General features: G+C 49.9%; 1 protein-coding gene across 1 annotated transcript in view; it reads right to left on the bottom strand.

The window, feature by feature from the left end:
• ITGA9 (integrin subunit alpha 9) overlaps nucleotides 1–16,593 on the bottom strand; it is a 326,298-nt gene that overhangs the window by 13,368 nt on the left and 296,337 nt on the right. The window contains exon 27 of the mRNA XM_045798248.2: nucleotides 3,553–3,672. Coding sequence (XP_045654204.2) covers nucleotides 3,553–3,672 — 120 coding nt within the window. The remainder of the gene's footprint in view (nucleotides 1–3,552; nucleotides 3,673–16,593) is intronic.

The following is a 16,593-nucleotide window of genomic DNA, read 5'->3' as shown; positions in this document are numbered from 1 at the left end:
GCTCGAATTTGCTCCGCTCCCCCCACCCGTGGTGACTGCCCTAGCCACCATCCTGTCCCCAGGTCTCTCCCGAAATAGATGCCCATGCCACTGGTCTGCCTCCAGACCCCGCGCGCTTCCCCTTTCCCTGGGGCAGCGGTGAGGTTATAGCCAAGACAGACGCTCTTACTGCAGGATGCTGCCCGCCCATGACACACCTCGCCACAACGTTGCTTTACTTTCTCATCTCCTCTTCCTTCTGGAGGGAATACCCACCTGCCCTATCCTGCCTGGAAAACTCAAACCACATCCAGGGTCAGACCTGAATGACGCCTCATTTGTGAAATGTCCTCTGACTTTTCTCAGGTGCTTCTAAGTGTCACGCTCAGTGCTAAGCATTTTGCCGGCATCCTCTTTATACTTCAAGCTACAGGTTCTGTTCTCTGTTTTACTGAGGAGGAAACTGAGGGTCAGAGAGGGCGACTCTCCCGAGCCGAACAGCTGGTAAGCACGAGAGCCAGGTTCTAATGGACAGCCATCAGCCTGCAAAGTACTGCTCTCACCTCCCACATGGTACTCTACGGCCTTTCCGTTCCCCCTCGGGGTGAGGGATTAGCAGTACCTTCTCAGTTTCCGGAGAAGCCCGCGCACACTCATCACCCTCTATTATGTTTATAGGTCTGCGTGCAACATGGTGAAGTTTTCAAGGTCAAGGGCAGGGAGGAGTCACAATCATCATTGTATTCGGGTACCCACCCAGTGTTTGATTTAAAGCAAGAGTTCAATAAATGTGAGCTGAGATATTGTTTTTGGACGATGAGCAAAGTGGTTCTGAGCCCCATGGCATCATTCAACTGCTTCCTTAAAGCTGCTTCAGACCGTTGTCTTCCACCTCATTAGCAATGGCAAGACCTTGGCTGGGGTTAATGTTACCACTTGACCGCCACGACTCTGTCCTCTCTCCCAGGCCATGGTAGAGGGTGGTGTCTGCCTTCTCAGGTCTTGGCTCTTTGAATCCCATACAGCTGGGTGACATCAGGGTCCAGGCTACCCCATGACTACCATCTCCTGCAACTGCGTTCTTTTAAGAAACAGAGCAGAAGCAAAGGCAAGCAGGTGGCACGTGGAAGGAGGGAAGAGCGTGTAGACAGCGTTGGGACCACCCTGAGTGGCAGAGCCAAGGACAGTGGCCAGAACGAGGGCATTCTCGTCACGAGCAGGAATGGGGCATGGCCACCACACTCCCCACTCTGTGTCCCTGCCTGGTCTCACGCACCCCGCCTTGGAGGACTTCCTCTCATCTGAAGAGCCCAGACAAAGGCAGAAGGAAGAAATACACCTTCCGCCCCCAACCAAAGCCCTTACTGTCTTCTCAGATCCCAAACACTGAGCTGGCTTTGTTCTCTGCCGACAGATGGGAGGTGGTCTGGGCAGGAAGGAGTTGGAGGAGAGAGGGGGGAGGTGAGAAGCTATCTGGCCACGCAGATTAAATAAACAACAAATTGGCAGTTTTTTAAATAAAGGTAATATCCAGTCCTGGCAAATATATACGAAAATGGACACTTTTGATACAGCGCTTGGGGGTGGGTGAATTGGTATAACCTTTCTAAAGGCAATATGCAGTATGTAATAAAAGGCTTAAAGTGTGCGTTTCCTCTGACTCGGTAATTCCATTTCTAGGGTTTCATCTTAAGCACATAATGAAGGATTTGTGCAAATATTTGGCTCTGAGGATATTCACTGTGGCACCGTTAAAGGAGGTGTGAAACCAGGAACCACCTAAATTCCTGCGTCCTGGGACTTGGACGAGCGAGGGCAGACACTGCGGCCTCATGACCGTGCTGGAAGTGGGTTTTTAACGACATGGAAAGATGTTCACAGTACTATGTTCCGGGGAGAATAGGCTGAAAAAGAGTACATGGAATGTCTGAAAAGCATGGGAACATAAGATAAACTTATCTTTAAGTCATGTACTCCATATATTTTTCATGAAACCACCAGACACTTTTTCAGGCTATGTAGCTCTAAATTTGAAGCAATGAGTCCAATGGTGAGTCTGAAAAATGTGTAACAAAAACACTATTTTTCCTGTTTCTAGACTTCTTGGATAAAAGTATAGTTATTATGCTTTTTTTTCCCAAATTAATAATTGAACCCACAGTTTTGATGTTAGAGGTCTTGTACCTCAAGACATATCGAGTATATTACGGGAAAATTCGACACCCTAGTCAAACTTAAGTCGGTGCCGGGAGAGCGCTTGATCCAAATCTTTACGCACTGAGGAAGGTCACGAAGGACAACGCTGCTCATCATGGTTATTCTGCAATGTGGGCTCTTGGGTGTTTTTTTTTTTTTTTTTAAAGATTTTGTTTATTTATTTGACAGGGATAGAGACAGCCAGCAAGAGAGGGAACACAAGCAGGGGGAGTGGGAGAGGAAGAAACAGGCTCCTAGCAGAGGAGCCTGATGTGGGGCTCCATCCCATAACGCTGGGATCACGCCCTGAGCCAAAGGCAGCCGCTTAACCGCTGTGCCACCCAGGCGCCCCTCTTGGGTGTTTTACAGCCTTTTTTTCCCTCACTGACATGTTACAGTATCTGATCAATGAATACAAATTATTTTGTAGTCCCAAAGCAGCTAATTAGTTGAATCTAAAGCATCTGTCCATAATGATGTAAGAGGCCATTTCCACCTGCGTCTGAAACCGGGAAGGAACCCTGGAAAAGCAGGGCTTTGGTGGCAGCAAGCCCCAGCTGTGGTCCCTGGTGCTATTCTAGGAGCCGGAGACACGAGAACGGCCGCGGACCCCACTCACCTGGAACGCTACTGTCTAGCAAAGAGACGCACTTCGTTAGATAACGACCCTGAGGGTTGTTCCTGACGGATACAGAGGCTCTGAAGTAAAGGGACTCCAGATCTCTGAGAGTGTGAGGCAAAGAAACCATCTTGGACTCGGAGTGAGGACGCCCCCCTTCTCCTTGAGAAAATGACAGGAGGCAAGAAGGAGGGGCAGGTGTTCCCTGGGGAAGGAGGCAGGGCAAATCTACCCGTTGGCTCGCCTACAAGGGTTGGGAGAACGGACCCCACAACTCCCTAGGCAGAACTCTGGACTTTAGCTCATCTTAGCTACCTGAGTCTTCGGGGCAGAAACCCTTTTCTTATTCCACACGGGTAAAGTACAAAGAATTGTCCTGCAGTCCCTTTGCTTGTTTTTTGGTTTTGTTTTTTCCTCCAAGTAAATGGTGAATCACTCCAAGCCCCGTTGTCCCTCCCCAGGCTTCTGTTGTGCATTCAGGCTCCCGCCTTCCCATGAAGACCAGAGAGGAGGTTAGAACAGAGTGGGGCTGAGATGTTTGCTCTCCCTCTAAAGGTCCAGCCTTCGGCTGTGAATGGCCTCAAGAGGAGGCAAGATTCCATCCGAGCCTGCAGGGACACTGCCCTCCCCCCACTGTGCCTGCATGGTGAAGGAAGTCCTAACAGGAAACTTCTTCTAAGAGCTCCCCCTCTGGTGCGGCCGAGGGCTAGGCATCCATGGGTGGGGGCTCCACGGCGCCCCACGATCGCCACACTCACCTTCCAGAGCAGCACAGCCAGCAGCAGGAAGATGAGGATTCCCACCAGCAAACTTATGGCGATGATCCACCCCACCACATAGCCCCGGGGCTCCAGATTGTGCAAGGCTTCGAAGACCACCTAGGAGGCAAAGCAGAAGGGGGGACAACTGTCAAATAGAAGTACCCAGAGCATGACAGAACCCGGCCTGGGCTTGATGTCAGGAGGGAACTACAGATGTGTCCAGAGTGTTGTGACCAAAGACTGGATTTTGGTTCAGTGCTCTTCTGCTTGTAGACTGATGATCAAAAAGGCACTTGAAATCCGAGCACCAGGTCTTGAAAGGGTTGTCACAACACTAAGCTTGACTTCAATATCAGGAAGTGAACATAAGTGTGGTAAAGGTTTCAGAGGTCTTTGCCCAAGCTGGGTCATCCCCTCCTTGGGGAAAGCCTATCTAAACCCAGCTGGACGCTGGAGGCTAGCTGAGGCTCTGCCTCTGTTGGGAAGCCTTGCTTATAAGCCTCGCTTATCCTGGGAGCCCAGGGGTCCTGTGACCCCACCCCCTAAACCACATGGGGTGATGGGGCACAGCACGGACTTACAGTGACCAGCACCGTTTATGTCCCCTTTTAGGGCCTGGATCCCAGCTCTCAAATTCTTCCCAAATGGTCCTCTGTGTCAGGCTCGGCGCTTTTCTTGCAATCTCCTGTCCAGTTCACACAACCACCCAATGAGGGCTTCAACACCCACTTCACAGAGGGGGACCGTGGAGGCCCGGAGAGGACAAGCCTTTGCTCTGGGCCATGTAGCTTAAGGACAGAGTCAGGATTTGAACTCAGGTCTAACCAACCCCCAAATCTGAGCCTGTCAACATCACACCACAGAATGACTAGCTGACAGTGGCTCTTAGTAAAGACTACCTGTTGGTTAAATGGTTCGTTTGTTGTCTGTGCCCTGGTGATAAGGAAAGCAAATGAGAGCATCTCTGTCTCACTAAGTCCATCCCCACAGCTGCAGTGGGGGGTGGGTGTGCTGGGGGAAGGGCTGGATGGTCATTCAGTAGGCACATGAGCCGCCACAGTCACACCTGCAGACCCTGAATCCAGAACATTATCTCAAGGAAAACCAGGCAGAGCAGAGACCATCCCTTCCTGTATGGGGACAAGTGAAAGAAAACTGCCTACAAACACAGTAGTCACTCTGGGAATGGAAAGGAGGCCACCTTGCGGCACATACTCACTGGCTGTGTGACCTTGGGCAAGGTACCTTCCCTCTCTGAGCCTCATTTCTCTCATCTGCAAACTAGGGGTAAAACAGCACCTCCCTAGAGAATTCAAGGGGACAATGCACACAGAGCCCCGAGCCTAACACCTGGCAGAGCCCGTCCTTGACAAACGGAAGGCAATTTTTCCATCACCGCCAGCAGGAAGATATTTTTGAGGTTGTGCATGGTTGGCTACTCTTTAATTTTTAAAAACCGTTTATGGATGTCTGATATGCATAGAGAAAAGTGAACATAACCCAAGTGCACAGTTCACTAAATTTTTATATACTGCATGCTAAACGCACACGTGTAATCAGCACCCAGAATAAGAAACAGAACAGGTCCAGGTCCCCCGGACGGCCCCTTTCCGCCCCTTTCTGGCTAACACCTGCATCAAGGGTGACCACTAGCCTGACTTCTCAGGGCTGAGATTAGCCACACCTGCTTTTGTCCTCGGTATATCTGGGATGGCACAGTGTGAACTCCTATGTCTGGCGGCTGCTGCTGCTGCTGCTTCTTCTTTTTTTAAGATTGCATTTATTTATTTGAGAGAGACAGAGAGAGAGAGAGAACGCTCGTGAAAGCACGAGCCGGGGGAGGAGCAGACTCCCCACGGAGCAGGCAGCCTGATGTGCGGCTGGATCCCAGGACTCTGGGATCATGACCCTGGGATCATGACCTGGGCTGAAGGCAGACGCTTAACCGACTGAGCCCCCCAGGTGCCCCTGTGTCTCGCTTCTCTCCCTCAACATCGTGTTTGGGGGCTTCCTCCAGGCTGTAGCATGTTTATTCTCACTGCTGTACAGAACTGCGTGGTCTGAACACACCGCCATCTATTTATCTATCCTCTCCCTTTAGGGACTGTCACCAAGAGGGTTTTGAGACGGGAGCAATCCTGAAGGGGTTGGAAGGTAGTAGCCCAGAAAGGGGCTCTGAAGTCTGTCATCATTCGCCCACTATTTTCTATCTGGTCTAGAGATTCCTGTCTTTAAGACAGATGCGTGCCTTTGGGCTCTTGCCCCTAAAAAGCTGTGGACTGAATCACCTCCCACATTCAGAATCTCTCACGTCTAGTACAGATGAACCGTGAGGCACCGTGGCCAACAGGTACGACTTAGGCCACCAAGGTCCAGTCTCGGTTTCCCCCTTTGTGAAATGGGGTCTAACGGGAAAATCAGACAGTGTTGTGAAAGCGCCCAGTGCTTGGTCAGTAGGACAAGTCTGGGAAGCCTCCCGCTGACAGTGAGCTGCTGAGACAGGCTGTGAGCTCTGTGCGGGCCAGCCGGCCGAAGTCCAGCTCCTTGGAGAAACCCAGTGGCTTCTCGGGGACCCTGCCTGCTCCTCGCTGGCTGAAATCTGCATCCCCGCAAAGCCACGCCGGAGCTCTGGTTCTGTGGATACAGACACAGTTGAGAGTGTCCACTGCAGGTTAGTCTAGCAAATTCCACAAGAACGCGCTGTTACTTGCCCGGAATATGTGTTTAATCCCTTCTTATTTTTAGCCATGCCGTTCCCTTCTTGGATGTGTGTCTTGTGCTTTGGCAGAGCTGGTCCCCGCATGTCAAGACTGTAATAAGCCCATTGGGGGAGAAAATCAAGATCGTTCTGCAGTTTTAAGGGAGAAAATCAAGATCGCTCTGCAGTTTTAAGAAGTCATATTTCACATAAGACCCCAAAGGAAGGCACAGCCACTGGACTACCGGGGGGAGTCAAGTAGCAGTGAGCGTGAGGACTGTCTCCACCACTGATGAGCTGGTGGCCCTGGTAAGCCCCTGGACCTTTCCACATATCTTTTCTCTCTGTCTTCTTGATTCTATCCCTGGTCTCCACCCCAGGTTAGGCCTGGTCGCTCTCACAGCACCCTTTCAGGAGCCCTGGGAAGGCCCCCCCTGCTGTTAGGAGTGTCTTTCTAAAATGCAGGTCTTCTATTGCTTCTCTGATTACACTATCGGTGTGAATACACCGTCCAGGGCCCTGGGCTCTTTACAGTCTGGTCTCTCTCCTACCTTGCCAGCCCCTCGCAGGGCAACCATTCACATCCTAGCCAGTCTGTGTCATCTTGCCTGCGAGGCCCATGTTCCGGCCACCTGGAACACTCTTCCGTTCTTGTCTGCTTGGCAAACTCCAATACTGCTCATCTTAAAAATGTTCATACCCTTTGGTCCATTAATTCTGCACTTGGAAATTTACTCAAAGGGGAAGAAACATAAAATACAGAAAACATTTTGTCTTCGAAGATGTTCACTGCACAATTATTTATACTAGTACAGAATAGAGATTTCCTCAATACCTAACAATAGGGCAACAGCTAAGTAAGTGGACAATTATGGTCAATCGCAGCGTGGAATCCCGTAGGGCTGTTAAAAGGGATGATCGTAAGCCTGGCTGTCAAAGCACAACTTTCAAAAAGCTCAAGACCTGCCTCTCCTACAAACACAGAGTGAACACATGCTAAAGATGTGTTTAATTCATCACTGAGGGGGATCAGCCGGGTGGTGAAACTAGTTCAAAGATGGATCTGAGAATCGGATACAACACTGGGTAATACTATGTAGGTCGCTGAACTACAACCTTTGGGATTTTATTTTCTGCAAGACAGAGGAAAGCATTTTCACCTTTCCTGGCAGAAGTCATTTATAACGGATCGGTCTTCTACAATCAACTTGTAACTTCCCAGACTCCAGGCCCTAGTGAGTTAGGCAGGCCTGCTAAACCTTTTCTCAGATTTCAGGGTGTCCAAGATTCACGTGAGGAGCCTGGTTACAATGCAGGTTCTGAATCCGTGCGTCTGGGTTGGGGCCCGGGATTCCACATTTCAGATAAGCTCCTTGGTGATGCTACTGCTGCTGCTTGTCCGTACTCATCTTAAGGTAGAAAGGGGCTAGGGAATGTTCCAGTCTACCACTGGAAGGATGTGCAATCAGCTTTTTGCCTGATTTCCACATTTTAAATACTTCTGAAAACATGATAATAACATGGGAAAAATGATAAATGTTACAACGTGAAGTGAAAAAAATGAGAATATCAAGTAGGTATCTAGAAGATGTCAGCTTTGCAGAAAAATGGTAGGAAGTTTTAAAAGTACGCAGGTGCTTTTTGATATTATGGGCATTTTTTTCTGTTTTCTACCTTTTTGCTATGAAAATTTTTCTTAACTGAGCATTTTAAAGCCAAGTTAAAAAAAAAAAATTGAGAAAGAGAGACTCTGCTCCAACATCTCCTGTTCCAAGAAGCCTGACCCACCCCTCTCTTTTTGGCAGAATTCGTCATTCATTCTCTGAGTTTTGGAAACAGCAATTCTCAACCTCTTTTAGCAGAAGAGACCTACTGGTATCCCGATGTCCCAAAGAGAAAAAAGTGGAGGTTCTCTGGTTGTAAAGAAGGTAGGCAGCCCGAGACCATCCTGTTGAGCCCCCCTTCCCAAGCCTGTCCCTTCTTACGCCAGCCCTGGCAGGCCCTGAACCGGCTCAAGGGAACCCCTGGCTCCCCAACACTTAGCTTTAAAACCATAGCTAAGCACTTGGCAGTCCTGGCCTTAAGTCCTTCTCACTCTGTCAGGTACTGATGGACTCCAGCACCCTGTGAATTCTTACAGAACAAGGTTTCAAATGCATGCCCTCCTGTCGCCTGAACCAGGATGTGATTCATGATGTGATTCATGAATGCACATATTAATAGATTCAACGTCCTCTTGGCCATAGCGTGAGAGGAAGCATGACTATGATTCAGTCTGCAACAAGAGATGCTGGGGTTCGAAGCTGGAGTCTCCGAGTGTGCTTCCTGGCTCTCTCTCTCAAAAATATATTTGCAAATGTGATTTCCCTGCGGGCAGTTCTAGCCATTTGCCCATCTGCCCACCCACCTATCTGTCCATCCAACCACCTGTCCATCCACCCCATCCATCTTTCTGTCTATCCATCCACCCATCCATCCACCTAACAAAGGTGTATATAGCAGCTGCTACGTTCCGGGCACTATTGGGGTTCCGTGATGGTCAGGCAGGTGGTCCTGGCTCTCACAAATTTTGGCTTTTAGAGAATACTGACCAATTAGACACATAAATGTGAAATCATAATTGTGACAAGTTCAGGGAAAGGAGAGTTTCATGGTTATGAAAGACTCTGAGCTAGGCATGGCTGTCAGAAAGAGTTCCTAGGGGAACTACTTGAGCTGAGGGTGATGAGTCAAAAGTGGGGTGGGGGGTAGGGAACAGCATTCTAAGGAGAAGAAGAGTGTGTGCAAAACCCCCATGGCAGGCGTGTGCTTGGTAGGGGTGCGACAGGGCCAGTAGACAGTGGGGTTGGGGCAAACATAATGAACAAGAAGCCAAAGGAAGATGTTCAAGATGCAGCTAGAGAGACAGGAAGGGCTGGAGGCTGTATTAAGAATCATATGCCTTATCTTAAGAGGAACGGGATTGCCATGCAGGGTTTTGACCAGGGGAGGGACATGGTCCGCAGTATTCCAGGAGCATTAGCTGAGAAACGACTGCAAATTAGATGGGAGAACTTCCCGTGGGGGGTTCAAGGAACAAACAGCCTGGGGAGCAGGGTTGCAGGTGAAGGGGTGCCCGGAAGTGTATGCTTCCAGTAGAAAAGGAGGGGAGGAGAAAGGGATTCTTCCTCTCCCACTCCCCCTGCCTGTGTTCCCTCTCTCGCTGGCTGTCTCTGTCTGTCAAATAAATACATAAAAAACCTAAAAAAAAAAAAAAAGAATACAGAGGAGGAGGAGCCTGCAGGTTTGTCTCCACAGAGGCTTTGAGGAGGATGGATATCAGGCTGGGCCAACAGCCGGCCCAGACACTGCGCGTCCCGCCTGCTGCTGTAAAGTTTCATGCACCTGAGGCTGGCAAGCTGGTGTCAGGGGACCACTGGGAGCCAACTTCCAGTCTGAGGCAGCTGGCAAACCAGAACCAGAGTGCTCAATTCACTTCTGTGTCTCTGGAAACTTCTACGTTCCCACCACCGCAAACAGGCCTCATGTCATAGCTGGCGATGCTCAGGTCTCTGTGAGGCCTGAAGACATGACCACAGTGGGGTGCACCTGGCCCAGGCCTCTGCTGGACGAGGGCTTCCAGTGCTGAGACTCCCTGGAGGGAGGTTCAACCTCAGACCCAGGTCGGCTGAAGGTCAATTGCAATGGCAAGATGCTCTCTGCAGTCAACCTCACACCCATCTCACAGAAAAGGAATTCGAGTACAATAAAAAGTGGAAAGGGAAGAACCTCTGGGATGAGGAAATGACATTTCCACCTGCTTCTGATTACATCTACTAGCCAGTGAGGCTGCGGGAGAGGGAGGACGGAGAAAGGGCTGTGGGGGCTGGAGGAAATGTTCTTGGCAGAACCATGTCTTAAGCTGCTCTCAGAACACAGCCTTTGGGAAGCACGCAGCTCAGGGGAGCAGGGAGACCTATGGAGACAAGATCAAGGAGCAGAAAATAAACTGCACATCTGGCGAGCCTGATGCTGTACGTCTACGCTGGGACACGCAGAGATGTCAAACCTGCTGTAGCCGTCAGGCCCCGGGGTTCAGAGAAGCCTTACTCTGTTAGGATGGGGGGGGGCATGGGATGAGGGGGGAAGAGCTGGGCTGGTGCTAATTCATTTGTTGTTAATAACGGGTCACATCTGTTGGGAACTTACCGAGTTCCAGATCCTGCATTGAGAGCTTTTGTATCCACTACTGGGGATAATACTCAGGACTTCTCTTTAAAGGGAGGGGGAGGACAGCTCATCCACCTCCAGGCTATCTTGATGAGAAGCTGTGCATCTGGGGAGGCCCAGACCACAACAGGAAGAGCTCCAGAATCAACAGACCCTGAAGTCCTCACATGATGTGCTGCTCAAGCTGCCGGAGCCAAGGGTCGCTCTTAAAGACCAAGGACCAGCTGCTTACCACCCATGACTGTGATCCCTACCACCTGCTGACAACGGCGCTCTCATTGTGTGTGGGCGCAAGACCACGGGCCAGCCCAGGGCAGAGGAACGCAGGATCAAGGAAGACTCAGCGCTTGCAAACAGGCAGATCCGGCAGCCAGTCCTGGCTCTTCGACTGACAAGCTGTGACACCTCAGGTTGGAAGGTCTTTTCACCTCCTGGGGCCTCAGTTTCCCCAACAGGAAAGGAGAGTAATGATAGTGAGTTGGGAGGGTCACCACAGCTAATCACATGGAATGTCGGGCACATCACAGGAATTGAATATACACGTGTGGATCTAAAACAACGAGTCGTTAGGCACAATGGGACGTCCCAGTGGATGGCAGGACTTAAAGGCCACTTCCCCTAGGCTATGCTGGGAGGGAGCAAAGGATCTTGGAGCTTCCTCCTGGGGCAGCCCCGAGCCAATGGCAAGCAGGTTTGAAAGCCCAGCTCCCCACTTCAAGGCGGACAAACTCTGGGGTGTTATGTGTATACCGGAGTTCCCCACAGGATCAGGCTGAGGCTAGGGTCCCCTGAAGTCTCATCCTTCCCTCTCTCCTTCATCTTCCCTATCCCATCATCTGGGCTCACAAGCTCATCTCATGTTTGCTTCTTGAGAATCTAGCCTAAGACCCTGTGTGACTTCCTGCGGAATGCCTGCCCTTTTCCTTGGCACTTAGAAAACTCCTTCAGGGCTTGTTCAGGGTCACGGCCTCCTTCCGTGCAGCCTGTCCTCACCTCTTCAGCAAGGCACTCTCAGCACGTAACCACACTGTGCTGCGTGCAGGGCTGTGTGTGCACACGTGTGCGTGTGTGTGGGTGTGCAGTGCTCACTTGTGTGTGCTGTGGAAGTCTTGAGGGTAATAAATGTTTCTTGTTCACACTTATTGGGGGTTCAACTCATGTTTAGTGAAAGAATGATGGACCAGACAGCAGCCTTGTCCTAAAATACAACCTTTCATGGCAGAACTCTCTAGAGTCCAGGGTTTTGATGAGGGGGTACGTACAGAGGCCACCAAGGGAAATGGAGATAAAGGGGCACCTGGCTGGTTCAGTCGGTTAAGTGTCTGTGTTTGACTCAGGTCATGATCCCAGGGTCCTGGGATCAAGCCCCGCATCGGGCTCCCTGCTCAGAGGAGTCTGCTTCTCCTCTGCCTGTACCCCTCCCCTCTGCTTGTGTTCTCTCTCTCTTTCTCAAATAAATAAACAAAATCTTAAAAAAAAAAAAAAAGGAAATGGAGATAAAAAAATGGGGGGTATTTGAGGTACCCGAGCCCTGATTCAACCAGAGCATATTCAAATTTAGGAGTGGGTTCTGTTGTTTACAAAAGTAACAATGATGATGACATCATGACGATAACCAGAGATCCGTGGATTAGTATAAACTGACCGAGACTCTGTAGGATTTGGGGGAAGGAGAGGCTTATTCTTCACGTGGTTCGTCCTGTCCTTGGCCATCTCTCTATGCAGTGAGAGCCACTGTTCACTGAACTCCCCTGTGGACGCACTGGGCAAGGGGCTTTGCATTAAGATGTCATTTGGTCCCTCCCAGCCCTTGGGGACAGGCATTCCCTATGTGTGACCAGCACAAATTGGCGCATCTTTACTGATAAAAATCTACCTGTTCACTTCCATCTCCTCTGCCACCGTTACCTCTTGCCAGGTAACTGCCACAAGGTTCTAACTAGCCTTCATATGTCCACTTTTCTTCTTATGATCCATTAACCCCATGGCAGCTTGTGATTTTTAGAGAATATACAGTGGACCCTTGAACCACACAGGTTTGAACTGTGCAGTTTCACTTTTATGTGGATTTTTTCTCAATAAATACATTACAGTACTGTAAATATATTTTCTCTCCCTTATGATTTTCTTAATAACATTTTCTTTTCCCCAGCTTACTTCATTGTGCAAATATAGGACGTAATCGGATAACATACCACATATGTGTTAATTGACTGTTCATGTTATCAGTAAGGCTTCCAGTCAATAGTAGGCTACTCGTCATTATGTTTTTGGAGAGACAAAGGTTATATGTAGATTTTTGACTGCCACAGGGCTTGGTGCCCCTAACCCCTGCATTGTTCAAGGGTCAACTGTGTATGGGATCATGCCATTCCCTGCTTCAAAGAGAAGCTCTCAGGGGCTTTCCCTTTGCTACTGACCCCTGGCATGACATGGCATGGCCCTGTCTACGCATTCCTCCACAGACATCTTCACTGTTTCCCGGGCTCTTGCCACACTGGTCTTTGAGCCATGAATATGGCGGGCTGTTCGGGTATTCAAGCAGCTCTCCCTGCAAACTGGGGCGTTTCTCCCCATCCTTGGCCAGCAAATTCCTTCTCACTTTCTAGGTCTCAACGTCCTTGGAGAAAGATTCTCTGACCCCCTTAATAGAAAGCAGGTTAGCCCCACAGAACTAACCTCGATATGAATGAAATCCTTCTCTGCTTCCTTGTTTACCATCTGTTGTCCCCTCAGTCAGCTCTGGGAGTGCAGGGACCCTGTTTATTTTGTTTCCCATTGAATCCCTAGGGCCTAGCACAGCACCTGGCTCTTAGCAAGGCCCAATAAGTATTCATCAAGTAAATACACAAATGGTGACTATTAGGGAGTAGGACTCACGTTCTGGCAAACTGCGCTGCGATACTGCTCAATGTCTCACGGTTATAAGTGAATTCTCACTTGTGGGGGTGGTGGGGGAAGGCGAGGACCACCTTCGGATGATGGTATAGGATGGGGATGGTGGTGACCTTCCAATGACCCTCGTCTGCATCCTACATCTCAATGCAACTTGAGACTCAAGGGGGGGGACTCTCTTGCCCTGTGGAACGTGATTTTAACTGTAACTGGCCACATAAATGGTACAGCCCAAGCCGCAATCTGCTAGGCGGCTGTAAAAGCGTAAAGCATAGGTCAGGAGGCAGCACGACAAAAGGACCATATGTGGCATCTTACGTGGAGTCATGTCTATTTGCCATGTCAGGTGATGCCCCTCTGGTTGAGATGCCCTGGCTTGTGTCTTTGGTTGGGGGGCAATGGTAGGGTGCAGAACAAAGGCAGAAATCTTTAGCAAGTAGAAAGCAGCTTTCCCGTATTTATGGGTGGGGAAACTGAGGCTCGCAGAGCCTACCCGACACACAGAGTCACACACCTAGGACTTGAGGGAGATGGATTTGAATCTGGGCTTTTCTGACTCCCAAGAGGTGATGCAGTGCTCTGTATCCAAAGAGGACTGACTTCTCGAAAAGGCCCCAAGCCTGGGAATTGAACTGAAATGGCTTCAGAGAAAATTGCTGTCCTGATCAATGACTACTTGACAGGGCAGGTTTCTTTAGAAGTGAAAGCATGGCTGCGGTCCTGAGGCTTCATTCTGGGGTCTGATTAGGCCGAGAAGGGAAAGCCCCCTCTGGGGTGAGGACAGCCAGGTCCAGTCAGAAGGAGCTGGCCGGGCTCCAAGGCCACCTGGGTGGTTTTAACAGAGATACTTTAAAACGAGTCAACGATTTCCTTTCCCTCCTGGATACTTTGCATTGGTCCAGGCCCTTTCACCCCTGCAGGCTCAGTGCCTTCCCTGGGGACTGGCTGGCTGCAGTGGGGAGGGGGAAGGGATGGCCAGCTGGGAGTCAAGGATTCTGGGCACTGTTCTGGGCTCAGTCACTGTGAGGTCTTGGGCAAGTCATTTCTTCTTCCCAAGTGTCAGAGGCTCCTCATTCACTAGAGGAAGAGGCTTAGCGGTTCTAACCCGGGGTGGGGAGGTGGGGGCATGAGGGAATTTCTGGGCACTTGTTAAAATTCTGACCCGTCTTCCCCTCTGCAGAAGGGATGCTGATGGAGGGGGCTGCGTGAGGGAGGTGAACGCCAATGTGGACACATAGTTCCCATACACCATGGCAGAAGCTGAAGGGCCCCAAACGTTCGCCCTGTCAAAGAAGCATGGAAACAACACTCATTCAAGCACATTCTTTCTTTAAAAAAAAAAAAGCAAAAGAGCACGAACACTCCTTAACCATCTTTGGACAAAGATTTTCATATTCTCTCAGCAAGGTTGCAGCTTGCCCAACAAAGTGGTCTAAATGATTGAACAAGGACTCTGGCTCAGACGGACACCCTAAGAAGAGCCAGGGGTTTGCTGGCCCAATACTGACCCTCAGGATTGCAGACGCACATGGGAGGTGACATTTGTCACTTTTTAGCAGTCCCCGTATGACCTCCCCCACCCCTAAGTGCTGGGGGAATCCTCCTCTGTGTGAGTCTCAGGGCAATGATGAAGCAGAAATGCTAGTGATCTGCTTTCCCTGGGGTGTGGTCTCCCGGCGACAGGGACCTAACCTCAGCCAGTGAGAGGCTCCTGCCTGACTCCAGAGCAAGAGGCCGTGAGAAGCCAGGCAGGGACGGCTGTGTCCAGGGCACCACTCCAGGCTCTTCCTGTGGCCAGACTGAGCCTGGGGTCCTGCCTCCTCAGGTGTCTGGTTCGCCTTCCTGGTGATTCTGAGAGCCACCAGATAGCCTTTGAACCCATTCCGATTCTGCCAAAAAGAGAGAGCCAGTCCCTCCTCCTCCCTCCTAAGATCTCAGCCCGGTACCCATTGCACATGGCGATGACTTAATCATCTGTGGATTTATGTGTGTACCATATTTTCTATTTGAAAAATATCAAGAAAATAGGTTTGCTATGGAATTCCTACAAGCTTCTCACCCAGCCTGAGAAGGGAGGTGGGGGTGGTGGCTCACAGTCGCAAAGCTGATTCTCCAGATTCTTGGTTGGCCCTGGGGGAATTTTTAGCCTTAGTTGTTGGCAACTCTCCCTGAAAAGTAAGAAGGGCTGGGTTGAATAAGAATGGGAAACTCAGCATACTCTTGGCACCTGGAAAGCAGTCTGGAATGCCACCCCACCGGTCTCGCCTGGAACTCTCAGGTGTGGTTGGTCTTGGACAAATGCTAACACCCGACCTGGAAAAGTACTCCCAGATCTATTTATTAATATCAGGGCAAACGCTTTAAGAATCTATTACATATTTCTAGTTATTCCCCCCAATGCTTTGTCAAGCACTACTCAGACCATAGCATAAAAACAAAGGTCCCAAGGGTCACAGGAAAATCAGCTGATGTCCCTCGTGTACAGATTACGTGGTTACAAATCAGATCGTTTCCTCTTCTCACCCACTCCATGCTCCATACCAGCTGCAGGTACACTTCCTGTAGGTTCCAAGGCCTTCAAAATTTGGTACCTAATCTAAAATCTTGTGAAATTTTGCCTGGTTTAAATTTGGTGGCTATCCTCCATGGAAATTTCCCCTCAAATAGACAGTTGACAGAGAGCCAGGCATTCAGAAGACTCATGCAGGGAAGAACGTGTTTGTTCTAAAAAAGCAAACCTTCCTACTCAGAAAAGATTTTTTCCCCCCTCCCAGGAAAGTTGAGAACAGATTGTAGGACTTCATCTTAGCTCATGGGTTGAAAAGGCAAAGTCCCAGAAAGGAGGGAGAAGGGTATGTTGTAGGATTCTGAAGGCTGAGTGCTAAAGAAAAATCAGTGGAAATGAGAGCGTCTTCCAAAGAACTCTATTTTTTTTTTTAGATTTTATTTATTTATTTGACAGAGAGAGAGACAGCCAGCGAGAGAAGGAACACAAGCAGGGGGAGTGGGAGAGGAAGAAACAGGCTTCCAGAGAAGGAGCCTGGTGTGAGGCTCGATCCCGTAATGCTGGGATCACACCCTGAGCCGAGAGCAGACGCTTAACGACTGAGCCACCCAGGCGCCCCCAAAGAACTCTTGATAATGAAACTATCACCATAGTGCTCAAAATGGAACAGTAATTAATGCAAGTGGTATTTTGGGGGCGTACAGATGACTCAGAAGCTGACAATGGGATG

This window comes from Ursus americanus, chromosome 20, assembly GCF_024610735.1.
Source record: "Ursus americanus isolate L20-20 chromosome 20, mUrsAme1.1.p, whole genome shotgun sequence".
Classification (NCBI taxonomy): Eukaryota; Metazoa; Chordata; class Mammalia; order Carnivora; family Ursidae; genus Ursus; species Ursus americanus.
Note: the sequence above shows the minus strand (reverse complement) of the source record. Positions and strands in the feature narration are given on the sequence as shown.